General features: G+C 52.0%; 1 protein-coding gene across 2 annotated transcripts in view; it reads right to left on the minus strand.

Annotated features, from left to right (window-relative positions):
• LOC116835625 (oxysterol-binding protein 2) overlaps nt 1–27016 on the minus strand; it is a 300166-nt gene that overhangs the window by 17423 nt on the left and 255727 nt on the right. For both annotated transcript variants that reach the window (XM_075059913.1, XM_032798612.2), the window contains exon 7: nt 23454–23699. In XM_075059913.1, the coding sequence (XP_074916014.1) occupies nt 23454–23699 (246 nt within the window). The remainder of the gene's footprint in view (nt 1–23453; nt 23700–27016) is intronic.

Here is a 27016-nt window from a genome sequence, read left to right on the forward strand (position 1 = left end):
AAGGCTCAGAACAGGAAACAATGTCCCATCCCAACAGGTGGGCAGGAGAGAGGGGCCATGGGCCATGATCGACTTCACAGTTTGTGTGACATTCTGGTATCCAAGCAGTAATACTAGAGTGGGATGGGACAACCTGGGGTTGGCACTGGAATCGAGGGCATGACACGTTCTGACTTCCTGAAGGATATTACAACAGTGCACCCTAAAAGATGCAGTGTTCCCTACCCGCCTACAGGGGGTAGCATGCAGTCATTGCCTGACAAGCCCCGTCTCACAGGACAAGCAGCTACACCACTCAGGGACATCTGGACCCATGGGAAGGAGATTCTGGAAAAATTCCACCATGATTTCAACAGCTTCCATCCCATCATCAACCTCAGCCTGGACCAGTCTACACGGGAGGTCCACCTCCTAGACACCGCGGTGCAAATAAGTGACGGTCACATTAACACCACCCTATATCGAAAACCTACCGACCGCTATGCCTACCTTCATGCCTCCAGCTTCCATCCCGGGCACATCACACGATCCATTCTCTACAGCCAAGCACTGAGGTACAACCGCATCTGCTCTAACTCCTCAGACAGAGACAATACCTACAAATCTCCACCAAGCATTTCTCAAACTACCAATACCCGCATGAGGAAATAAGGAACAGATCAACAGAGCCAGACATGTACCCAGAAGCCTCCTACTGCAAGACAAACCCAAGAAGAAACCAACAGACTCCACTGCCATCACATACTAGTCCCCAGCTAAAACCCCGCCAACGCTCATCAGGATGTAAACCCATCCTGCGACAATGATCCCACATTCTTTCACAGGCCTTGGGGTGCAGAGCCAGTCGCCCCAGCACCTGCCACCTGAAGCATATTTCTCACCAGTAACTGCACACCGCCATAGTAACTCTAGCTCAGAACCAATCCAGTGCAACAAACCTCGTGCCAACTCTGCCACATTCTACACCCAGCGGACACCACATCACAGGACTAACCAAGTCCAGCCACACATCACCGTGTCACTTCAACCTATGTCAGAATGTACTCTATGATGTCATCATATGGCCAGCAGGATCCCTGCTGCTATGTAACATAAACCTGGACAGTTCACGATAAGGTTAAATGGACACACAATCAAGATATTAGAATGGCAATATACAAAAACCGTAGGAGAGCACTTCAACCTCCGGGCACTCTATAGCAGACCTTAAGGTGGCCATCTGCAGCAAAAAAACTTCAGGACAGCTTCCAAAGAAATGCTGAGCTCAGTTTCGATCTGCATAAATTTGACACATCAGTCAGGATAAAACAAAGACTGTGAATGCTTGCCAACTACAGAAACCAGTTCTCTCTCCCTTTGGTTTTCACACTCAACTGCTGAGAACAGGCCTCATCCTCGCCTGATTGAACTAATTTGTTATCTCTATTGCTTGCTTGCATACATATACCTGCCCCTGGAAATTTCCACTACATGCATCCGACGAAGTGGGTATTCACCCACGAAAGCTCATGCTCCAAAACGTCTGTTAGTCTATAAGGTGCCACAGGACTCTTTGCTGCTTTTACAGATCCAGACTAACACGGCTACCCCTCTGATCCTTGACACTCAGGGACACTACATGCACTTTTCTCATACAGGGTTCTTCCCCTCCTGGTTTTATGCTCCACCCTTACATTTCCCAATCCCCCCATCATCCACTGACAGTCATTTGAAGTGGGACAGCCCTGCAGAATTTAGGGGTCCCCACAGCAGCACCCCCTCCTGTCATTGTCATGCTAACTGTAAACAGGAACCCTCCCAGCCCTTCAGAATTCAGCTTTCTCCTCTCCTCAAGCTGCGTGAATCACAGATGGACACGGTAAGTAAAATCCTAGTCATGGAAAACTGGGTTTAGCTGGAAAGTCCTTTAGATGTGCAAACGCTTAGATCTGTGGGGCTGCACCTAAACATTTACACGGAGTTCAGGAGGCCTGTGTGGGGATTGGCACTGTGAGTGCTCACACTTCCTGGGAGAGGCTCCTTCCCTGCAGCCAGCGCGGCTCTATTCGTATTTACGGCACGATCACAGGAGGCAGCTCCGGTCATTAATAACCAGGAGGACAAATGCCTTGTGAGGTATGTCGGGCAGAAGGTCCACGGCTTTAGCTGGCATGTGTGGCCAGCCAGGAACACACAGCGACACAGAGAAACTTGCCACCTGCACACTCGGGGTTCACAGACAGACCCAAATGTTGCTGTGGCTGCTGCTCTGTGTAGCTCAGAAGCTTATACCTTCCACCAACAGAAGTTGGTCCAATAAGATGTCATCTCACTCACCTTGTTTCTCTCAAGATAAAACAGCAGCTAGTTATTGACTGTGTCAACAAGACATTTACACTCACTAATCTCTGTGACTAACAAGTGCAACAGCAACAGACACTGGAGCAGGAGCAGGTTCCCCTCGGGGGGCAGCAACTTTTCTAACTGCAAGCAGTATATCTACCTCAGCAACTCCTTGTGCTGGTACATCAGCATTCCAAGCGAGCAGCGAAGAGATCTTGCCAGGGCTTGCTAGTGCTTCTTACCAAGTCCTGGAAGCTATAAAAACAACCCAGCAGCTTTCAAACGTAAAGATCTGGTGCCAGGAGACAACAGCAAAACGCTCAACCTCGTGGCCCCAGCCCCTACTCCTGAATGATCCGGTCTTGGTTTTAAATATGGTTAAGAAGTGTAAGCCCTCCACCGACTGCGCACACACACCAACCTCCAACTCCAGCTCTGTCTGTAAGGAAACCCAACCCAGCTCCTGAATGCCAGACCATGGCAGAGACCAAACAGACTCCTGTCACGCCAACAGGGGGATTAAAAGAAAACCACCATCCAGGGACAACATCCCCCCTGCCGCATTACCTGCCCCATTAACACAGCCCTGGAGTAGCCCACACAGACAACTGGTCAATTGTAACTCCAGAGCAAAGTGCAGACAAGGAAGATGTGCGTGTATGAGTCACCATGCTGTTCATCCATCTGCAGCCTGGATGGGTTCAACTGGAAGGAATTGAATCCAGTGGTGATTTCCAGACAGTTTTTTTGATATCAAGATCCCCACCCGCTCGAGTCTGGGACTGATAAGCACCTGGCTGCCCACAGTCACCCCAGGCCTTGCTAGATACACTATTCTGGATTTCAGACCCTGGCCCCTTTGGAGTTTTACATCAGCAAATCCTCAGCGCCACTTCTGGAGAACTCTGGAATGATCCGGAGGGCAGAAATCCCAGGCTTTGAGTTGTGTGAGGCTATTGTCCCAGACACCGTTAAGCTGCTGATACCTCAATAGGATCAGCTCTAAGGTTAGTTCTGATGAGACTGCAGGGAATATTCAAGCAGAAGTTACTGGGAGTGGTACCCACCCTCCTCCCATTTAAACTTGCCAGGAAGCTGTTCCCCAGAACAGTCTCCAATCTCCTGCTTTGGAGCAGCTCCCCTACCCTCAGGTTCCTTATTCTCACCACGTGGCCAGATCCATCCGCTTTAGCTTGGTGGATCTGAGGAGGCACCAGGACCTGGGCAGGATGTTTCCAGACTACGATGTAGGATCCATGTCTCCCCTTGCTGGTATGGTCAGCGGGGCTCCTCCTTATTGACCCCGGTGACGGCGAGGGCAGAATCAGGTCCTGGATCTCAGCATCTCACTCTCTGTTGGGCCCCACAAAGGACCTGCTATTATTAGCTTGTGGAAGCCTCTTTAAACCTCATTAAAATCTCTCTGCTTTCCCCTTCCTGTCTCTAATGAGGATGCTGACCAAGGGCTGCTTGCTAACAACACAGGGCTCTGCAAGGACATGCAGAGATGAGGACATGTTGGGCTCCTGCTGCACTCCCCTCAGCAGGCAGCTCTACAGCCTGCAGGAAAGATCTGCAGCCACAGCTTTATGCTTTAACAAGTGCTTTTCGCCTCGCCCCCGCCCCCCGCCACTGTCTTGCTTTGACCCCCCCTAATTGGCAGCCTTTGTGCTGCAGCTGCAACCCCACCACACTCAGAGGAAACTGGCCCCAGCGTGTCTGGGGGAGGAGACGGGGATTTCATGGGGGACTCACTGCAGAGAATGCACCTGCCCCAGAGGGGTTTAACGGGACACTAGGAGAGAAGCTGCAGGGACTGACAGTGCTAGCGGCTGCCAGGTGGGAATCCAGGTCTGGGTCCCAGTGTCTGCTCCCTTCCCTCCCAGCTGCATGGGGACCAGGGAGGGAGCTAGGGCCTTGTGCTTCCCTGGAACAGGGGCCTCAGCTGTGCCATGTTGAGGGGTAATTACCGCTGAAGGGAGCCACCCCCAGCCCTCAGCAGGCAGGGCAGGTCAGCCTGTCTGCGCACTGGTGAGGACGGGGACAGGTAGCAAGATCAGCCAAACCCAGCCAGGCCTAGGAGCCTTGCAGGTAGCCAGTGGGTGTGGGCTTCAGCCCAGCTCCTAGAAGACAGGCACCCAGGCCACAGGACACCACTACAGCTCAGCCTCCTCACCAGCACCATCCGCAAGCGGGCTAAGCACTGACTGGCTCAGACCCAGCTCCCTCCTCCCCAGACGTGCTCTCCCTCCAGGGCAGGGCTGGGAGATCCCATGGGGTCAGCAGGCTCTGCGGTGCCCTGGCCAGACCCTTCCTACTGAGAGAGAGGGCTCTAGTCCTCAGGCCGGCAGGACAAGTCACACAAGTGTTGCCATCTGAGCAGCCTAAATCCTCCCAGTGGAAGCAGAGAAAGACACTGTTTAGGTCTGAACAGGGCACACGACAGGCACACATCACTACCAACCCTGCCTTGGTGTCAGGAGAGGAACCCCCAGCCCCCTGCCACCTCTCATGGCTCTGCCTTACTATCAGGCAGCCACTGATTTCCTCTGTGCTTCTAAAGCCAAGGAGGGGTCAGTTCCTCCCAGGGAGGAGAACCGGGCTCTCCCTGCACACACAGGCTGCGAGTGGAGACTCCCTTGCACTTATGAAGGCAGTTTCCTGACAAATTCACACTCCTTGCGGGGGCTACAGGACAGGACAGTCACCCCCCCGACCTCTCCTCTTATGGGGGTGATAGCACAGTCACCCCTGCTGGAAGAGAGGGGAGAAGGAATTGCCCCGTGGTTAGGGCACTAGCTTGTGCCTCAGAAGCCCCAGGTTCAATTCCCTATTCTGCCACGTAGTTTCTCTGGACCTCAGTTTCCCATCTACATAATGGCCCCTATTGCTCTGACAGTACTTTTATAATCAGCCCTTTTCTCAGCCTAACATCCCACTATGTCTTGATGCCCCAGTGCACCAAAGCAACAGAGATCTCACCAGCAGCCATTAGCCAAGTATCTCAGCCCCGTCTTTAGCTTTTGCCTGCAGGAAGCTGCCATTCTCCTCCTCACCTTTAGGGCAGTAGTGTGTCCTCACCCAACCAAAGATGGGCAGCATGTCACAGGTAGCACCTCAAAGCTGAGCAGGGGCTGCTGGTGCTGCTGCACTCCCCATCTGTGCACAGGAGAGGTGCCCTCGGGGAGCTGAGAACTGGGGGCATTAGGATGTTCAGAATTAAATAATAAGCAATGTCGCCATCTGGCTGCCAAACACAGGCACAGCTCCTTGTATCGTCGTCTGAGGGACGTCAACAAACTACAGTGTGGCTCAAGCCCTGTCTATGGGTACGTCTACACTGCACGATTATTTCGAATTAGCTTAAACCGATATTACAAAACAGATCTAATAAAATCGGTTTAGCGCGTCCACAGTGGGATCTCCGAAATCGATTGTTTGCGTCCATGGTCCAAAGCTACCATCGATTTCAGGAGCAGTGCACCATGGGTAGCTGTTCTCAGCTATCCCATATTCCCACTTCCGTGTTGAGAGCACAGTGCCTGATGGGGCAGAAAACATTGCCCCGGGTGGTGCTGGGTACAGCCTCACCCCTCCCTTTGTGAAGGCAGCAGACAAGCCTTTGGCGCCTTTTTCGCGGAGTGCATTGAGCAAACGCCATAGCACAGCAATCTTTGCCTTTTTTTTCACGTGGTGGTGGGGGAAAATAAACTGAGGAGCTGTTCCCTACCACACCAGACACTGTTTGAACCTACAGACATTGGAGCTCAGCCAAGAATGCATAATTTTCAGAGACCTGCTGTGGACTGTGGGATAGCTGGAGTCCTCAGTACCCCGTCCCTCCTTCATGAGTGTCCATTTGAGTCTCTGGCTTCCCGTTACGCTTGTCACGCAGCGTGTGTATCCTGGAGTTTTATTTCAAATGCTTTGGCATTTCGTGTTCTGTAACGGAGCTGGACACACAGATTTGTCCATACAGCGATCAGACCTAGTATTCCCGTACGGTCTGGCTGGAGCTCTTTTCGATTTCAGACTGGCATTCGCCAGCCTGCTGATCAGAGCTCCACGCTGGGCAAGCAAGGAATGTAATTCAAAAGTTTTGCGGGGCTTTCCGTTTACCTGCCGCTGCATCCGAGTTCAGATTGCGTCCAGAGCGGTCAGTGCTGCACTCTGGGATGCCGGCCGGAGGCCAATAACGTCGATTCCGCCCATCACGAACCTAATCCGAGTTACACTATCGATTAGGCTACTCCTCTCGTTTGGAGAGTTCCGAAATCGATTTAAGGAGCCGTTTAACTCGATATTAATGATGACGTCGTGTGAACGGATACAGCGTTAAATCGGTATATCGGCCATTAAACCGATTTAAAGTTGCAGTGTAGACCTGGCCTATGGTACAACTACAGTGGAGTTGCTGGAGCCAGTCACAACTCTTCAGCAGGTCTCTAGGGCACTGGGAACACTGCTTAGCTACCATCCCCATGACAACACAACTGTGCTCATGCTCCTGTGCTCAGTTATAAGCAGTGGTGAGCTGGAGCTGGTTTGCACAAACCGGTTGTTAAATAGGTGGGCAAACTCCGGCCCGTGGGACCGTCCTGCCTCTGGACTGCTCCTTGGCAGCTCTGCAGCTCCTGCTGCTTGACCAGCAGGGTAAGGAGGTGGGGCTGCGAGCTCCAGTGGGCCGCGCGGCATCCATACAACCTGCCCTGAGCAGCATGGTAAGGGGGCCGGGCCGGGGCTGGGAGGAGGGGTTGGATAAGTGGCAGGGAAGGGTTGGAGGGGGCGGAGATTCTGGGGCGGGGTTAGGGGATGAGGAATGGGGGAGTTGGGTAGGCGTGGGAGTTCCGGGGGTCTGTCAGGGTGGTGGTGGATGGGGTCAGGGCAATCAGGGGACAGGGAGTGGGGTGAGTTGGGTAGGGGGTGGGGAGGGATCCTGGGGGGCAGCTAGGGTGGGAGGTCTCAGGAGGGGGTGGTTGGGGGACAAGGAGCAGGAGGGGTTGATGGGTTGCAGGTTCTGAGGAGGGCAGTCAGGGGCAGGACGTGGGTGAGGGTTGGAGGGGGGGACAGGCTGTTTTGAGAGGCACAGCCTTCCCTACCCAGCCCCTGATACAATTTTGCAACCCCAATGTGCAGGGCCAATTTTAGGAAGTGCAAGGACCGATTCAAACAGTTTCAGTGGGGCCCCGGCAGGGATGACTTAAAAAAAAAACACGTAAAAAAACACATGGGGCTTGTACTCACTGGGTGGTGCTCCGAGTCTTTGGTGGTGGGTCCTTCACTTGCTCCAGGTCTTCAGTGAAGACCCAGAGCAAGTGAAGGACCCGCTGACAAAGTGCCGCCAAAGACCCGGTAGGGAACCGGTTGCTAAGATTTTGGCAGCTCATCACTGGTTATAAGTGCAGTGGAGATAGGGCCTTAGCGATCCCACCCAGAGATTAGACTGGTGAAGAGTCAGACACAGAAGGACCCCACAATAGCTATGCAAGTTGGGATCACGGTAGAGAGATGCCACCCCAAAGAGCATGGCATGGGGAGGGGCTCAGGGTGGTGGGGTTGGGGGGAGGAGGAGAAGGAAGGAAGGCCCAGCTTCTCCAGAAGTATTTAGGCACCTAGCTCCTATTACAATCAATGGGAGTTAGGTACCTAAATACCTTTGTAGATCTGGGTTAAAGAGCCCAAAGCTCCCCATGTTGTAATGACAGACTAAATCCATTGAATAATTTAACAGAACCTTCCCTCTGCCCTAGTTTTATCCCTCCCACTGGAGTCCCCACAGTAAAGCCCAGCCTCGTTAGTTACTGCCAAGGGGATTCAGCAGCACAGTGCTGGAGAACCCATCCTCTTCCCAACTGAACCAAGACACTCAGTGCCCTTCAGATTAGCCCCCAGTCTGGGGCTCAGGCAGCCAATATGCACTGTTTCCAGTGTGGTGAGCTCTGTGCATCAGCTGTAACATACTGCAGCCAGGGGGCCCAAAGACCCACTGCATTAAACAAGTTAAGAGATTATTTGTACCAATGCAATTACAGCCCAAATCCCCTGAGCAACCGGATTACAAATGAGAAATACAGCAAAATCTCCTCTTTCAACTCCTCTGTAACCGGCAAGAGAATATCCTATTTGGATAACTGGATTTTAGCATGAGATTATCAATACTTTGTTCACTGTGTTAGGGGGGCAAGCAGTGCACACACATTTCTAGGAGAATTTCATAGCACTGATCACGTGAAAATGTGCATCTCGTCACTTGTTCACCCCTGGATATGCTACGGCCCTGGGAAATTCGCACAAGGTAAATCTCTCTCTGCCAAGAGGATCCACAAGAGAAAGCTCTGAAACGTCACAGTTTGAAATAAATGAAATCCAGTACGATCTCCCTCTCCGACCCCCTCCGTTTGGTGGTTGTCTGCAGAACAGGATATTGTGAAGCCTACCTGGAGCAGGGTGAACTAGCGTGACACTGTTCACAGTGAAGGAGGAGACCCATCCTGAATTGCTTCAGGATGCTGTTATAGGCAAGTCTGGATTCAGGTTACAGCAAAGAGGAAGTTACTTACCTGTACTACAGGCTCTTTGAGATGTGTGGTCCTTGTCTGCATTCCGCTGTGGGCTATGCATGCACACCATGCACCTGGAGCCATAGTATTTTGAAAGTGGTGTCCGTTGGCCCGTGCACGCACCCTGGCTCATCTCATGCCACTGACTGAGGGGATAAAAGGCGGGGCGGACCAACCACCTCTCCAGTTCCTTCTCTACTGCAAATCAGATCACACATCACAAAGAACCTCCAATTACAGGCAAGTAACCTCTTCTTCAAGTGATGGTCCCTACTATGTTCCACTGTGGGTGACTGACAAGCAGTACCTCACCAGGAGAAGGATGTAGACAGTAGAGCTGAGTGGAGCACCACTGTCCCAAAAGAGGCCGAAGAGTCCTGCACTTGGCATAATGTCTTGCAAATGTGTGAAGGCAGCCCCACAGTGCTGCTTTTCAGATGTCCAGGAGGGGCACCTCCTGAAGAGACGCCATAGCTGTTGCTTGTGCTCTAGTGGAATGAGCTCTTGCCCCATGGGGTAGGGAGATCAATAGCTGAATGCAAAGTAGAAGGCTGCCGGAGATCCAGCTGGAGAGTCTCTGGGCGGAGATGGCGTGCTCTCTGACTCTTTCTATTACAGCGATGAACAGCCTCCAGGATTGCCTGGCTGCTGGTTTTGTTCTCTGCAGGTAGAAAGCCAAGTCCTGTTGAACATTGAGGGAGTGGAGTCTTTGCTCCTCTGTGGAAGTGTGCGGTTTTGGGAGAACACAGGTAAGTGAATGAATTGGTTATGGTGAAATTCTGAAACTACTTTGGGGTGAATTTGGGGTCTAGATGCAAAGAATATAGTGTATGGAGGATCTGCCATCACTGCTCTAAGTTCTCCAACCCTTCTTGGAGAGGTGATGCCTATAAGGAAAGCAACCTTCGTGGAAAGGAGGGGCACGGAGCAAGTAGCTATAAGTTCAAAGGTGTGGGGGAGGGCTTGGGGATGCTGAGAGAACAAGGTTTGTGTCCCACCGGGGAGCAGGCTTCTGAGTAGGTGGGAAGGTTCTGATTACGCCTTTCCAGAATCTGTTGGTCATGGGGTGGGTGAAGACTTGAGTAGCTCTGAGAATGTTGATGGTATGTGCTGATAGCTGCCAAGCAGACTCACAAGAGTTGATGGACAAAGCTGATGTCTCCACAGATCGGATACAGTCCAAGAGGAGAGGAATAGCTGTAGTCTCTGGGAGAGAACCTCTTTGCTGTGCCCAGGAAGAGAAGTGTTTCCATTTAGCCAAGTAAGATTTTCTAGTAGAGTCCTTTCTACTGCTGAAGAAGATGTCTTGTATGGCTGTGGAGCATGAATGTTCTAAGGATGATGCCCATCCAAACACTAAACCGTGAGGTGGAGCAGACACGGATCAGGGTGCTTGATCTTGCCATTCCACAGGGTCAGGAGCCCAGGAAATGTTGGGAGGATGACTGGTGGTCGGGAGGACATGCGTAGGAGAGGAAACCAGAACAGGGCATCCTGGCCTCTCGAGATGTCCAGGCACCTTGTGCTGTGTGGCTGTCCATGTATGCTCTCCAGCCTAATAGGGATGTGTCCATAATAATGGTCCTGTTTGGGGAGGAAGGGAGAAAGAGGATGCCCACTCATACTGGAGGAGGATTTGTCCACCGCAGCAGGGAAAATACTAACTTGGCCAGAACTGTCAGCAGGAGGTTCATGGAATGACGACTTGTGGAGTATATCGACTGCAGCCAAGTCTGAAGACAATGAAGGTGGAGTCTTGTGAATGGGGTGAGGTAGGTGCATAAGGCCACATGGCCTAGGAGAGACAGACATGTCTTGACTGTTACTCGAGGGTTGCTTGCGGCATGAGCGCTGATCTCGTTCATGGTCTGGAACCTGTCCATGGGCAGGTACACTCTTGCAGTGATAGAACATAAGGTTGCCCCCAGAGATTGTGTGTGTGGGGAGAAGACATCTTTTGATTTTATGCTGACTCTCAGTGAAGAGAGTTCACCCAGTTTTGAGGTAGACCCCCTTGTCTTTTCTATCAACTTCATTGTCCCATGAAGCTAAGCAGAGCTAAGAATCCTTACATGCCTCCCACAACAACCAAATTGGTGCTGCATCTCTTTTGGCAGCACTAGAGGGTTTGTATATGAGGATACATTGAGCCAATCTATCCTCTAGGTCCAAAATAGTGCAGACATCCACTAGGGCTTGTTCAGTCCAAGGACTGGGCCTAAATTTGTGAAGGATTTGTTTAAAAGAAGTGATCTCCTGAACAAATGGTGAGGTTGGGGCCACCTCCAGTTCTATTCACCCTTTGGGCGAAAGTTTACCCAGCCTTTTTAAAAATCTTGTTCAAACTTTCCCGTCACACCTGACAGTTCAGAGAGTGACACAGCCTAGATTCTGAAATCGTAGCTGAATAATATGAGCTTTGTAGTACTTTTTACATCTATATTTACCTCTGTCTATATATATCCTTCAAGAGCTAGGAGGTAGACAAACTCTTATATCCTTCAGAGCTTGTCTGGTTACCCAAATAAAAGTGCCAAGCTCTCTAGAGCTGGCGGTGTGCATACCAATTTTCACAATAACCAAGACGTATGCCAATATTCCCCCTTTCGTAATTCTCCACCAAAATGTTATACTTAGAAAATAAAAAACAACAGGATCTTATTCAGGGGATAAGGCAATATAGAATCATAGACTATCAAGGTTGGAAAGGACCTCAGGAGGTCATCTAGTCCAACCCCCTGCTCAAAGCAGGACCAATCCCCAGACAGATTTTTACCCCAGTTCCCTAAATGGCCCCCTCAAGGATTGAGCTCACAATCCTGGGTTTAGCAGGCCAATGCTCAAACCACTGAGCTATCCCTCCCCCCTGCTGCTTTTATTGTGAATACAGAAAGAATCAGGGTAAGTAATCAGTTATCGCTACAACATTCCATTCACTCACACATTCATTCGTCCACACACGCAAGCTCTGCAAGGTTGTTATTATAGTTACCAGCCTAGAAGTTACTCATGTCAAGTCACTGGCCAGGTGACCTGGACTCGAGGATGGAGCCGGGCCTTGTCAGATGCCTTGTCAACTACCTGAAAGGGGGTTCCAAAGAAGATGGATCTAGACTGTTCTCAGTGGTGGCAGATGACAGAACAAGGAGTAATGGTCTCAAGTTGCAATGGGGGAGGTCTAGGTTGTATATTAGGATATTAGGAAAAACTTTTCCACTAGGAGGGTGATGAAGCACTGGAATGGGTTACCTAGGGAGGTGGTGGAATCTCCATCCTTAGAGGTTTTTAAGGTCAGGCTTGACAAAGCCCTGGCTGGGATGATTTAGTTGGGGACTGGTCCTGCTCTGAGCAGGGGGTTGGACTAGATGACCTCCTGAGGTCCCTTCCAACCCTGAGATTCTATGATTCTATCAGACCTATCATCCTAAATCAGCCAGTTGCTGCTCAGTGTTTTTTTCCCATTGCATGGAAAGACAATTACTTTCAAGGTCACTCTGTAAGAGGCGCCTGCTACATTGGCAATAGCACTGCCCTGTGACAGTGGGAGACAGAAGGAGAATTACCTCTCAGCAACAGAGGTGTAGATGCAGGACAGTATCTCAAACAAGGGGTATGGAGACGGCTTAGTCTTGCTGCTGGGGCCCTTCACATGTTCCCTGGAGAGCTTTTAAGAGGAAAACAAACATTTCACCAGGAAGCACAGGGGCCTTGGGGGTTGCTAGGATCCCAGGTCCCATCTTAGCTAAACGACTATTTCAAACAGTCCTGTGTTGCTCCCTTAGCATCGGACTTGACACAAAGTCTTGAGAAGAGAAAGGCTTTGTGCGTGATCCCGCTGTGCCACCAACCCCTGGCAAGTTAGTCTGCAGGAGCCACGGCTGTTCCAGACACCTGCATGTCCCGTGGATCGGGCACTGGCCATGCTGTTGCATGCGCCGACTAGGTTTCCAGCGCACAGCAAGTCTGGTGAAGGACCAGCAGCAAAGCGATCCCCTTCCATGGTTTCCCAGGCATGGCTGAGGTAAACGACGGGTCAGTTTGTTGCAGAGATTTTGTATAAGGCAGGTTTTCTGCCAAGATGACTAGAAAACTACACGATAATCTAAAGCCTGTGTTTTCAACAGCTGCTTCTGTGCGGAATCAACTCACCCACCCTTGCACAGAATTAACAAATGGCTTGATCCCTGGATGACGCACAGGCAGGAACACTAGAATGACTCCAGGAGCAGAAGTGCAGGTGCTGGCATTACGAGAAGCCCACCGGCGTGCCATTTTAGTGATGCATTCCAGCTGTACCTGGCACTCCCGTGTAGGCAGGCAGGGAGCACTGCAAGGGTTACACTGGGTCACCACCTGCACTCAGGACCCACTTGCAAGATTAGATCAGTTTTCATTAGCTAGCTCACTCCCTTTCCTTTGTGCATATCATTATGCAAATCTCTCTTGGTCAGAGAGCTGAGACCTGCTGATCAGGAGCACGTGCAATAAAGTGCCCACTAGCTAGGCCACTGGGGGACTGGCACAGAGCTAGTGAAGAGAATCAGATGAGCTGGATGCGCTCTAGTCTGAAGTCAAGGTATTTAACTGCTTTACTTGTAATGCTCCAGTAACCAGTGCCCCACATTGAAAAGTCTCAGGACTAGAGCCCCAGGCTCTGCCTGTCCAGCGCAGGAGACCATAGGCCGCAGCTGGCAGAGAGCATGCAGCCCATCTCCCTGGGGCCACAGCAGGATTAGTCCCCCAAAACACTAGTGTTAAACCCCAGGCAAGAGGCCCGACAGTCCCCTTGGCAGACAGCACTATCCAATCCTGGCTGTGGGCACAGGAGACAGAAGTTTCTCTCCCTTCCTTGTGTGCCCTCATGGAGGGGCTGCTCTCCCTCAGCGGGGATAGTCAAAGGGCTGGGAATAAACAGCAAGCCGGCTTGGGTGTGGGCCTGCGGACGGGCCCACACTACCCACAGAGACCAGAAGGACTGTGCCATAAAAGGACTGGGTTTCTCAATCTCCTCCCGTCCCCCCGGAGAGAGATGGTGTCACCACAGCACTATTTAAAGCATGTAAAGGAGCGCAGTTTAACAGGGATGGAGAACACGGGTATCAGTTAAACTTGGGGGATCTGAGCAGCGTGGTGCACTGGATGCAGGGGCTGCCTGGACACTCCCAGTCCCAGGCAGGGACGTTTGTGGTCACTGGGCCATGGAGGAGCGGCAAACATCACAGGGCTCCTGGCTATTCACTCAGCTAGAAATCAGTGACCTACCTGGGGGGTGGGAGGGGGGCACAAGACCCTCCTTTAAATAAGTGGCCTGGAACCTGCTCCCGCCCTTTACTGGTTGGCGGGGCATTGTCAGCAGTGGCCAAGAGTGGAGAAGGCTGATGTGCCAACCTACGATGCAGAAGGGCAGGCTGGATGGCATCCCATCCCGGGCCAGAGCTTTCACCACGAGTGCTCCAGCCAAAGGGAGATGGCAGGGAGTATAACAGCCTACTATAGCTGCCAGCTAATGGAGTTATTCCTTTAGCTTGAATGCCAGAGGCCTGTGCTTTGGTGGTGAAGGTCCCAGGTTCAGACACTGCTGAGAGCTCACAGTGGGGATCCATACAAAGAGCTTTGTTAGGAGACATGCTGGGGTAGTGCCAGGGCTGGAATGTGCCAGCTGCACCACCTAGCATACTGAGTCTGCTGTGACATACCACTGAAGTCAGGGGAGGTTAACCCCCCCGAGCACCACTCGGACATCTCTGGCACACTAGTGAAGGGCCATACACAAGCCCCCTTGATGGCCATGGCCACACAGCAGTAAAGGGTTAATGGATGTACAGGGCCAGACACGAACCCACAACCTGCTGCACTGATGGTAAGGGACCAAGCAAGGGGCAGCTTATCGTACATGCTGAGCATAGAAAGCAGCACTGACAAATCTGCGGCAGTGTTATTTGGATGGCTTCATATATTGAGAACGATGAGCCCTGTGGCACACACCCACGTGCTTTGCCTTTGCCAGGAGAGCCTGGCACTCAGCGGGCCGACTCTGGGGGAGGAGACGTAGCTCTGTTTAGTTAAAGAGCCCTTGAGCTATAATGCATGAAACATTAAGGAATTCATAGCACCCATAGAAGATGCCGCTGCTCCATAAATAGCTGAAACACAGGCTCTCCCCTATCCTATGGCTTTCCTGAGAGGAGGTGGGCCCTTGGCCACGAAGGTGAGACACCTCCATCCATCTTTAGGCATCTCACTTGGGGGCCAGATTTTCAGAGCGGCGGGTGCGCAGGCCCACTGTTCAGGTGCTGAGATGGCTGCATTTAGGTGTCTAACGTGAGGTACGCAAGAGAGAGAATTTTGGCCTAAATGCCCAAAGGTGACAACCTGGCAAAAAAGTTACAGGGAATGAAATCCCAAAGAGCCCATCTGGCTTGAGGGGAAGCCAACCCTCCCTCCAGCTGGATCAACCTCTTCAGTGAGGGCCTTCGTGTCTGTCCAGCCCAGCCCACCACGCGGCTACAACCCTTGGTTTGTCTGCAGGCACACTGGCCTTGTCTACACACACCAGTTGCACAGATTTTACCTAAGCTGATTGCTAATGATTTGTACCACGGTAACACCTCTGGAGCCCAGCTGAGATCAGGGTCTCGTACATCCTTTGCTTAGCAAGATGGTCCTGAGGGGCAGGGAGAGTCAAGCCAGCAGCTTATTACCAAAGGAAAATGGAAGAACACCAAACTCTGGGTATGGCTACACTTGCAGCTATAAAGCGCTGCTGTGGGAGCGCTCCCGTGGCAGCACTTTGAAGTGTGAGTGTGGTCGCGGCGCCAGCGCTGGGAGAGAGCTCTCCCAGCGCTGCAGGTACTCCACCTTCCTGAGGGGATTAGCTTACAGCGCTGGGAGCCGGGCTCCCAGTGCTGGGGCACTGTTTACACTGGTGCTTTACAGCGCTGTATCTTGCTGCACTCAGGGGGTGTTTTTTCACACCAGAGTGAGAAAGTTGCAGCACTGTAAAGTGCCAGTGTAGCCAAGGCCTAGGTCAGAGAACACTGAATTCAACATAAGATGTTGCAGCACACCCACACCGGCTTGCTGTTTATTCCCAGCCACGTCCATCATACCGTGCCCGAAACCTGCTGCGCAATCTAGCCTGTCACATCTGCAGGACTGATTGTTGCTGAATGCAGGATGTAAAGTAGAGCCCCACAGAGTGTCTGAATGAGCCTCTCTCTTTACAAGCTCCTCTGAAGAGCGCTGCCTGGGAGCGTTGTTGTGACGCACGTCTCTGCAAGAGAGGCATTGCTCTCGCAGCCACACTGCGATTTGATTTTGTTAAGCCATGCAGCGTAAGGAAGGCTAAGCGAGGTTTGCAACTACTCCAGAGCGGATTTTTAATAGAAGAAACATTTGGCGCATGAGGCTGGTGCTGGCGGGACGTGAGCAATGGGGAGCAGCAGCCAATTGCTGACTTCCCAACACAGCTCTGCCAGTCCTAACCTGCAACACAGCATTCTCTGCTGTTCCAGTCCAGAGGCTTTCCCGCCACAGCTCTGATGATGAACCTCAGCCCTGACCTGCAGCCCCGCCTGCCGTCTCTCTGGGCTGGTGTCATCGTGATGAGAACAAATGTTCTGAATGGATAAGGGTGCAAGTTATCAAAGCTCATTCTCATTGTGATGGGTAGTTTTGAAGTCCACTCTCCAGCACTGATGGGCAGGCTGGTTAACATACTGGTCCACTCAGCTCCTAGCAGAACGGGGGCTTCACACTGGTCCCCTACAAGGAGCAGATGCTGGAAAGCAAGCCAGTCCTGGAGGATGCCAGCGCATTGCTGGCATTCCGCGGCTCCCGCACTCTGCCTGGAGCGTGGCATCTGGGATGTACTGGAAGGTTTCTGAGGAGAATTATGCAGACACCCCGTTTGATTTGTTCTTCATTGACGGGTTCCTTAGGTGAAGCCATTTCAAGCTACTTCCTTTCTGGAATGTTCAAGTGCATCATGGGAAAATCCTGGCCAGCAGCTGTAGGTTGGGATGGGGATGGACTTAGAGTTTGAAGAGATGCTGTGTGTGAAGCATCCAGCAGGGCAGACACTTCTTTCACTGGTTTCTGGAGTCTTTGAACACCTCCTATCACACGCACCAGCCTTCTCTACACCAACACCTCCTCTCCCTGCCCTCAGCAAGGACCAGAGGCATGGGAACCAGGTTTGTATAATTTTTGGTGGTGCCCAGAATGTCCATAGGATAGAGAGGGGCCGCCCTCTGGGTGGTGCAGTTTGGGGGGCCCCATGCTTCAGGAGGATGCGGGGTCCAGGGCAGCCTGGGGAGTTAGCAGGAGGCCTGGTGTTGGCAGCAGCAAGTGACCCAGCCCCAGCCCTCCCCACCCCGCCAGCTCCCGGCATAGCTTGCGGGAGGGGGCGAAAGCCGAAAAGAGGTGGGGCAGGGTCTTGTGGGAAGGGGTGGAATGGGGGCAGGGAGGGAGTGGAGTGGGGCAGGCTGGGTCCAGGTTGCTTGCTGCTGCTGGCGCCAGGTGCCTCGCTAACCCCGCAGGTCGTCCTGGACCCTGCGTCCCCATGAATAGAAGAGCCCCCAAACTGCAGGGCCTGGGGTGGTTGCCCCAATTCGTCCTATGGACAAGACAGGTCTGGGTCCACGGCAGCCTGGGGGGCTAGCTGAGAGCCTGGCGCCGGCAGCAGCAAGAGACCTGGCCCTTCCGGTACATCCCAGATGCCACCCTCCAGCCAGCGTGCAGGAGCTGCGGAACGCTAGCAACATGCTGGCATCCTCCAGGACTGGCTTGCCCTCCAGCATCCGCTCTGTGTAGGGGATCAGTGTGAAGCCCTAGCTTTTGGAGTGCTCTTGGAGAAGGAACGACGCATGGGGCATCTCTTGGGGACGTGTCCTGCTCCTAGGCCTGGTGTTAATGGGCACTCAAGCTTCACAGAAGGGCAGGTTTGGACCCTGGAGATTTAGCCACTCTATGGGGCCTGGGGGAGGGATAGCTCAGTGGTTTGCACATTGGCCTGCTAAACCCAGGGTTGTGAGCTCAATCCTCGAGGGAGCCATTTAGGGATCTGGGGCAAAAATCTGTCTGGGGATTGGCCCTGCTTTGAGCAAGGGGTTAGACTAGATACCTCCTGAGGTCCCTTCTAACCCTGATAGTCTGTGACTCTATGAAACACCAAGAGATACATTACGCAAACAGACAGTAACTATCTAACGGACAATATGAACTAACTCAGACTATGATCTACCTTCCCCAGCCCAGGGAGGCAGGTGGCACCACACGGGTTCCATCTCACTGCCACCAGCAGGAAGAAGGACCTGAGGGGCGGTCAGGCCCACTCTGCCCTGGAGGGGGACACACAAGGACATCTATGGTGCCGGCGTGGCCCCAACAGGCACTTCTGGCCAAAATGAACCCAATCTTGTGTGCATGGGGCACAGGTGCACCCAGAGTGGACAATCATGCAAAGAACAGCACAGCGTTCTCAGCATTTCCCCAGCCCTCTGGCCTCCTGTATCCACCATCCACACACTTTGTCTCATGCAGACACATTGTCTCTTCTTTGCCTTTTGTCTCTGGTAACCATCCCCAGTGGGAGCGGAGAACGGCCCCAAGTACCAATCAAGCCCATTCCCAGCTTTATAAGAGCCCTTTCGTTAGGGGCACAAACAGCAAAACATTCAGTGTAACCAACAGCAAAGTTATTTCAACTCTAGATTCAGTCACACAAGATGTCTGCGCCTGTCCGTTTGGCACTGCAGAGCCCACTCCTGCTGGAATTGCAGATCACCTGAACAGGGGCATGCCTGTGCCACTTGACCACCAAGGCAATACGCAGAAACAAAAAGCTACACATTTCCAAGCTGCATTTCACCACGCACATTAAATTGCCCAGAGCTGACACTGTCAAACAGCTGGGCTCTGACCTTGCTATTTGTGAGCTGGGGAATGCCAGTCCCTAGAGGCTGGGGTTCTCCAGGCTCTGACCCAGCAGACCCTAGCAATAGACGGAGGAGTCTGGCTCTCCGTTCACAGGGGCTCTAAATGTAGGATTTGGGGATACACCATAATATTTTCACTCCACATGCATGCACTTGGCCCCCTCTCCTGTCCCCACCTGCTCCCCACACAGCAGTGGCTAACCCTGCACTTCTCCTGAATGCTCAGATCCCGGCAGACTCGCCCCGAGTCCTTTACACCATTTCTGTCCAAGCAAACTCCATTGGAGTTGCCGCTGTAAGTAAGACCAGACAAGCCCACAGGCTCTACCTAGGGGTCATCTGTCAAGGAGAGAAGGGTACTAGACAGTTCCCCTAGACGTAACACACAATGCTTTCGCTATGCAGCACCAGCGGCTGGCCCGCTGCTTCTCACACTGCATTGCAAAGGCAGACCAGAAACATTTTGACATCAAGACCAGTTTAAATCCTAAGGGGAAATTTCTAGTGTGGAAAGAAGCAAGAGTTTAATATCAGACCATTAGCTCCAGAAGACTGCCAGGGTCGGTGTCATATGAGAGACGTCAATCAGGGAGCCGTGTCCTGCCTTTGCAGGGGGATGGGCTGTGTTTCACATGCAGATATTTGTGTTTTGTTCGGGGTTTCATAATCTAGACCAGGGGTTCCTGCTGGTGGCTGCTCTGACAAATCCTGTCTCTCTGTCCCTGCCTCCCTCAGTCCTTCATCGAGATCCTGCTCTGGGGAAGGTGGGTCAGGAACTCTCCGGCCACCTGCCAATTTCCAGGCTTCTCAGGCTCTAGCCAGGATGGAGCTGTCGGAGGAGAGCCCCGGTGACCAAACGCTGCAGCCGCCTCCACTGACAAGAGCCAACTTCAGCACCATGCACACCGGCCCCACCTGCCTCCAGAGGTGGTGCCCAGAGCTCTGAGGAGGTGGTGCAGTGCAGGACGCCGAACTCTACTGGTGGCACCAGTGCAAACACCAAGGCAGCGCATCTCGCTACTCTTGGTAACAGCTATTCAGGAGCAACAGCTGGGTGCTGCAGAGAGGGGCCGCTGCTTCCCCCCCAAATCTCTGCACATGCTTTGGAGGTTGTCGTGGTTGCAAAAAAAAATCCGCTGGTGATCACATGCAACCATGGTAGCTGCATTTGAGAAACGCTGATCTGGACAAAGATCAAACAGATCTCTTGCTCTCTGGGACCTCGTTTTCCAAGATGGCAATTAAACCATCTGGATAACATAAATCACCACGTAAACACCACTGTCTACATATGGAGGAAGGGAAATAAACGGTCCTGTAAATCTATCCACCAGGAGGATGGGATGGAGCAGCCTAAAGTATTGAATAGTCACTTGTCATGAGTCAATTTTCTTTATAGATCTCGACTAATTAAGCTCATCAGGTTTTAATTAAAACCTTTTGCTTGCCAGGCAAGCCTTGGCTACACTGGGAAGCTCGAGGATCTTCGTTTGTGTTAGGGTCCATGCAATGAAAACTTTTCATTCCAAGACAAAGACAAAGAAAGCTACCAAGCCCCATCCGGCACTGCAGAGACACTCGGAGCAGAGAGGAACCGACTTGTTAAACATGCCTCTCCGTGACATTTCAAAGGCAGCAGTTTATGATAATAGTTCAATGGTAGCAGGGTTTTGCCCTCACTGCTATTTCCCATTCTGCTCAAACGTCACAGATGAAACCCCGTCCCAGAGGCTAATGGGCTAATCGCTGCTGTGACACCATCTGGCCTGTTTTATTGCTGGCCTGTAGCCAGTTAGGATTGGAATACAGGGCTCAAGAGTTACACAGCTGGAGCATGAACCCACTAGGCGACTGAGCCCCTAAGCATTCTGAGGCCGCACTCCCTTGATGCTGAATGAATGCAGAGGGGAAGGGGTGTTTGAGGACTCCCATGCTTCGCTTTCATCTCTCACAGGAGGTCATTCCTTGCCATGGCTTTTTACTTCCCACTGGAATCAACATCAGTTCCCACAGTGGCCACCCCTGACCAAGTCATCGATTCTGCCACAAGCTGAGAAGACAACATCCTCCATGCACAGGGCACGTTTGTGTGAGTCACATGATTGGCACCCAGCACACAGACAATTACAGCAGGACTCTCACAAGACTGGCTTTGGCACCGTGCGGCTGGCACCTCGGGCACCTCAAGGAGAGAAACGAGAGACCCTCCCTGCCGGGGGACAGTGACCTTCTAGCCAAGATTCCAGAGGATGATCATCTCCTTGCTGTTTTCTTCATTTCCTGTCATTCGGGACAATTCACAAGGTGTGTTCTTCTTTCAGTTTCAATTAACAAAGTCTGTCCCACCCACTCCATCTTCTCCTGTTGCTTCAGCATCTCTCCTAGTGGGTCCTTCTCCTCCTCTCTCCCATGCCCCGGAGGTCCCACAGGGCCCTGATCTTGTCCTCCTCTTCTTCACTTTACACCCTCTTCCTGAGTGACCTCATGCTCTCGCACTCCAATTACCACCTCTAGCCTGATTGGCTCAGCACACCTGATCTGTCACCCTCCATCCAATCCCGCTTCCTGGCCTGTCGAGCTGACACCTCCCTCTTGGGTGTCTCGCTGCTCACTCAAGCTTCGCATGGCCAAAGCTGAGCTCCTGGCCTTCCCCCAAATGATCTCTGGCTTTCACTATGATCTGTCACCATCCTCCCGCTCCCTTCCCCACATCCAGGCACTCTGTGGGCATTACTGAGCATCACACTCCCACCTACCCAATAGCTCGGCTGGGCAGCCTTTGGAAGCCCAGCTGGTGGTGCCAGGGAAACTCCTGGGCTCCCTTTAGCCTCCTGGGGGTGTCACTGCATAAGCCTCCTCCTTGACTTCCCCCGGCTATCCAGTTCTGTCCCCTGCAGATTCCTGTGACCAGCCCTGTGCCTGCTCCTAAGGGAGCCAATGGCAGCTCCCGTCAGACCCTGGGAGCAGAGGGTGGAGTTGCAGCAAGGTTTATACAGTAGGGCTCTCATGCATTTTACGTTCTACATATGGGAACTATCGCTCTGAACCTGATTTAACTGAACGTATCTTGACATTAGGTTCTGAACAATCTGGAGCACTCCCCTCCACAATGGAAACACAAAACTTGTTCATATTTGGGCCTACAGATTAAGCACGACTGTCGACAGAGACAACATCTGTGGAGAATTTAGCTGCAGAGCTCCATGTGCAAGCTCATCCCAGACCCAGGGCTGGCAATTTGGTACCTATGTCCAGCTGGTTAAAACTGCGATAGTTTCAGTCTAGATTTGATATGTTGGGAGAAGCTCCCGGCTCCTACCTCCCCCTGGTATCCCCATCACTTCCACCCTGTTACCCTGGGGAATGCACGTTTTGCTTCTGCCTTCTGAAAGAGTTACTTTGTGTAGGATCCACTGCTGGGCCCACTGACTGCAATGGAAGCAGGACCAGTGCGGACCGGGGGAGCCCCAGGGAATTACTCTTCGAAGAATGTGACAGTGCTCCTGAAAGAAATGAACAGCCCCTTTCCCGCAGCCCTGCTATCACGTTATTGACTTGAACTGGGACCGTACAGAACATGGTTGCAACCAAGGTCCTGTAGTGGCACCAAATCTTGTATAAAGGGGGTCAAATGAGGTGTCTAAGACAAGGTTATGGTTTGCTGGTTATGATTATGCTGTCTGTATGTGTGTATCAATTTTGTAGTTGAAGTTATAAGAATTGGCTCTATATTGTCTGTATTTCAAATTTATGCTGTGCTGCTGGGAAACATCCCAGACAAGTTGGTGTTAGCTCTGCCTAGCCTGCTTGATGGCCCATTAAGGACCATCAGCTATACAACTGACCCACTGAGAGAAGGCAGATATGCCCTGTAACTCAGCAAAATATGCAGGGACTTGCCCATGTGACTCCAGACTCCATTTTGCTGTAATTTTCCAGAGTAAGAACAAAGAGGTGTCCTTACACCTGGAAGAGACTACAAAAGGCAGCTGCTTCACCTCTATCTGGTCTTCAATCCTGCTTCTTACCTCTGGAGGGACTTTGCTACAAACTGAAGCTCTGAACAAAGGACTGAATGACCCATCCCAGTGGGGGATGTACTCCAGAGACTTGATTTGAACCTGCAATTTATTTTCTCACTGCGACAAACCTGAACCAAGACTTTGTCATTACTGCATGTAATTGATTCCATTTAACCAATTTTTGCTCTCATCTCTATCTTTTTCCTTTTATGAATAAACCTTTAGATTTTAGATTCTAAAGGACTGGCAACAGCATGATTTTTGGGTAAGATCTGATTTGTATATTGACCTCGGTCTGGGGCTTGGTCTTTTGGGATCAGGAGAATCTTTTTTCTTTGATTGGGGTGTTGGTTTTCATAACCATTCATCCCCAGGACAAGTGGGACTGGTGGTGATACTGGAAGACTGGAGCGTCTAAGGGAACTGCTTGTGACTTGTGGTTAGCCAGTGGGGTGAGATCAAAGTCCTCTTTGTCTGGCTGGTTTGGTTTGCCTTACGAGGTGGAAAAACCCCAGCCTTGGGCTGTAACTGCTCTGTTTTAAGCAATTGGTCCTGAATCAACACTCTCAGTTGGGTCGCGCCAGAACCAGCATCGTTACACCTGACCATACCTGCTCGCAGAGCGATCGGAAGCCAAGCTCATCTAGCCGGTCCAGTTCGTAGGTTTCCCCCAGCAGGGGGTTGAACGGCTTCGCAGTGCGGTGCACAGTCGTCGAATAGGAAGACACTGAAAATGCAGCAACAAAACACATCTGCTCGGTGGAGCTCTCGCACTTCACGGCTTTGTCCAGCAGCTCGTGGTACTCCAGGTCCTCGGTCAGCCGCTGCAGCATGGAAAGCGGCTCGTTGAAGTTTACCTAATGCAGGCGGGGGGAACAGAGTTAGACATGTGCACTAATGGGTGAGCAATGGGTTTCCGGCAAAGACACTGGCAGTCAGTGATCTCCATGTAGAGAGTATGGCCTAGCTGCGTTCCCACTGTGTCGCACTGCACAGCCAGCCCTGTACACACTGCTCTCCCCTACAACTAACTTCCATGGTAACCTCGGACCCCCTGGCTTCCACTGCTGAGCCCTCAGCCTCTCCGAGGTGACTGTGTCCTGAACAGAGATCTAGAGAGGAAGGGAACACTCTAATGCGCCAGAGCAAACAGAGTCACTGCAACCCCAGCTCCCCTCCTTGTGCTTCACTCTATAGTCTCTTCCCCTCCTTAGCCTGGATTTTCCCACCCCCCTCCAGGCAGGAGCTGCAGGAAACCTCATTTAGAACAAAGTGACAGTGTGTGTGGCGGGTGCTACCAAGGAATGGCCAGGCAAGTGGGGACTGCTGCCAGGTGGGGTGGAGTGAAGGGGGGGTGCCTGCGGGGGGAGGCTGGATCTGCTCACACACAGCCAGTTGCCCACGCTGCCCTCTCGGTTTAACTCTAGCGTTAAGGTGAAGAGGGCAGTCATGCCTGGCTCCTACACTCTGCATCACATCACCAGGACTGGGGGGCTTCAACTAGTGTGGCCAGAATGAGTTGGGAACAGGGTGACCTGGGACCTGGAGACCACCCAGCTGCATCCTGTGTTGCGCCCAGACACACCTTCACCTCGAGAGCTAGAGCTGGCACCAGTCACCCAGGCCAAACCAGGCTCAGAAGAGAGTCACAGAGTCATTGGGCCCAAGACCTGACTCCCTTCTGGCTCGTAGGGGGTATCCTTCCAGGTCTGGGCCGAGGCACATTAGCAGGGAAGTGTGCGTCTGTCCATGGGGAGAGAACAGGGGAATTCATTCTTCAGAGCCAGCAATTCTGTACCTGCCAGGAACACGGAGACCACTAAAACATCCCCTCTTCAGAGCACTCAGGAGAAATGATCTGTGTCAATACCAACACCAATCCTCGGACGTGAAACGTTTCAGCAAAGGGAACATACTCTGTGCAGAACAGAGCCCAGCATCCTCCACCACCACCTACCTTCTATTTCCAACCCCTCAGGGAGCCTTTTCCCGGCCGAGGGCAGGCCCCTCTTGCTCAGTGCCGCTCCAAGCATCAGCACGATGGGGTTACTCAAGAACCATAGACAGGAGCCTCCAGCCATTCCCAGACTCACTCAGCACCCGAGTCTGATCACTCACATACATGCTACCAGGCCAGCTCGGCCTGCAGCTTTATGAATAGCCAGGTGAAAAACAGCTGCTTCCTGGGCCACACAAAATCGGAGGGAAGCAGCGCTCCAATTCCCCATTCGTTCTGGTGTGTGACTGCACGCTTCAGAGGGTCCACCGGCTGGGGCCAGGGGAGAGGGGACATGATGCCAGGTGGCTGACGGAGAACATGGTCCAGGTTTTAAAAGTAAGGCAGCTTGAAAAGTCAGGTACCAAGCCTACCTAGTGCAGAGCTAGTGGCGAACTGACCTGACCTGTCCAACGCCAGGCAAGAGTCCCTCTCCAGGGCACTGTCTGCACTGCACATCTGCACCTATTACTGCCACCTGTGGAGCTGCATCAATGCAATTTCTAGCACACCCGGGCAAGGATGCTCTATGCCTGTGCTTTTCAACCCTTTTTCATTTGCGGACCCTGTTGGAAATTTCGAATGAGATGCAGCGCCCATTGGAAATCGATCATCTGTACATAGAGTTGCATTCTGTTCAGTCAGTTTTCAGTCTAAGTCTTTCGTGGATCCCTTAGACACAGTCTGTGGACCCCCAGTTGAGAACCACTGCTCTACACCATGATTGGCACCTCTGCAGCTTGCCCTGGTTTCTAGCAGAGCTAAGCTGCCTGGGTGCAATATGGGCTTGCCCGTCTGAACTACAGGTTTGCACTCGTGTAGCTGCACCAACGGCTGGAACGGGAGCAGATCTTCAGCCTAGAAAATAGAGATCATTGAGATAGTGCAGACAGCCACAGCTTTGAAAGGACTCTCTCCAATAAGATTTAAATAACAATGGTGTGGAGATCGGACATCCTTGAATTCCGGATACTAGCAGAGATTAAGCTGGGCTTTCTGCCCTGCCTAGATCTCAGGTGCGAGACACAGTGAACAGACCCATCAAAAGGGAAGAGGTACAAGGGCGAGTCAGAGATCTGCTTACTCTAACGGTGGGACTGGGTGTAGGGAAATGCTGCTGCTGCTGTGTGCTCTGTTTCTATCCTACTTGCATCATTCATCACAGACCCAATGGTGGCAGGTAGCAGAGTGCAGGTGTCTCACCACAGGGCTGAGGCCAGGATAACGACTCTTCTGCCTCTGCAGGTAACCTGAATAATTCCACACTTGCTCTTCCCGCCTCACATGTTTGATCACTAGCAGAGCTGGAGCCCATGCCTGATGCCATGCTGCAGAAGGGATCGCAGCTGGACATCCTGCAGTGGCACAAGGCATGTGGGGAAAGGGGAGACTACACGTACACACCTAACTTTTTGTTGCAGAGTTAATTACTCCCCCCTCCATCTCCCTGCTTCCATAAATAACCAGCAATTAAATCCGCAGCCCAGCACCTCCTCCGGCTCCAGAGCTCTCTCCACTCCAGCTGCAGCCTGCAATCATTCCTTCTTTTGCTTATCCCACTAAACTGGAAGGACGATGCTCTTGCTAAATGCAAGCATCAGCACACAGCAAAATATTCTGGAATCATTATTTGTAGAGATTTGATCGTGGGCCTCTTTCTTAAAGCAACACTGTCAGAGCAAGTCCACCTCTGAAAGTAGATGCTGGAAAAAAACAGCTTCAAGAAAACCTAAGACCAAAAGAAGTGTTACCATGAAGTTTTAAAAAGGGGGTTCTGATAAAAAAACAAACCACAACTTATATTTAAGTAAAGGATGCGCTGCAGTGTTAGCGCTGGGCTAGTGCATAAGAATCAGAACATGAAACTAACTAAAAGCAAAAGAGAAACCGATCAGACTGTTTTCATTGTCCAAGCTGAAGGAATGTTATAATTACAGCTGAGGACTTGGCTACATTAGACATTTCAAAGCGCTGCCCCAGCAGCGCTGTGGGAGCGCTGCCGCGGCAGCGCTTTGAAGTGTGAGTGTAGTCAAAGCCACAGCGCTGGGAGAGAGCTCTCCCAGCGCTGCTTGTAAACCACATCCCTTACGAGTGTAGCGTGCAGCGCTGGGAGCCGCGTTCCCAGCGCTGCCGCCCTGATTACACTGACACTTTACAGCGCTGCATCTTGCAGCGCTC

The sequence above is a fragment of the Chelonoidis abingdonii genome, chromosome 22 (genome assembly GCF_003597395.2).
Source record: "Chelonoidis abingdonii isolate Lonesome George chromosome 22, CheloAbing_2.0, whole genome shotgun sequence".
Taxonomy (NCBI): Eukaryota; Metazoa; Chordata; order Testudines; family Testudinidae; genus Chelonoidis; species Chelonoidis abingdonii.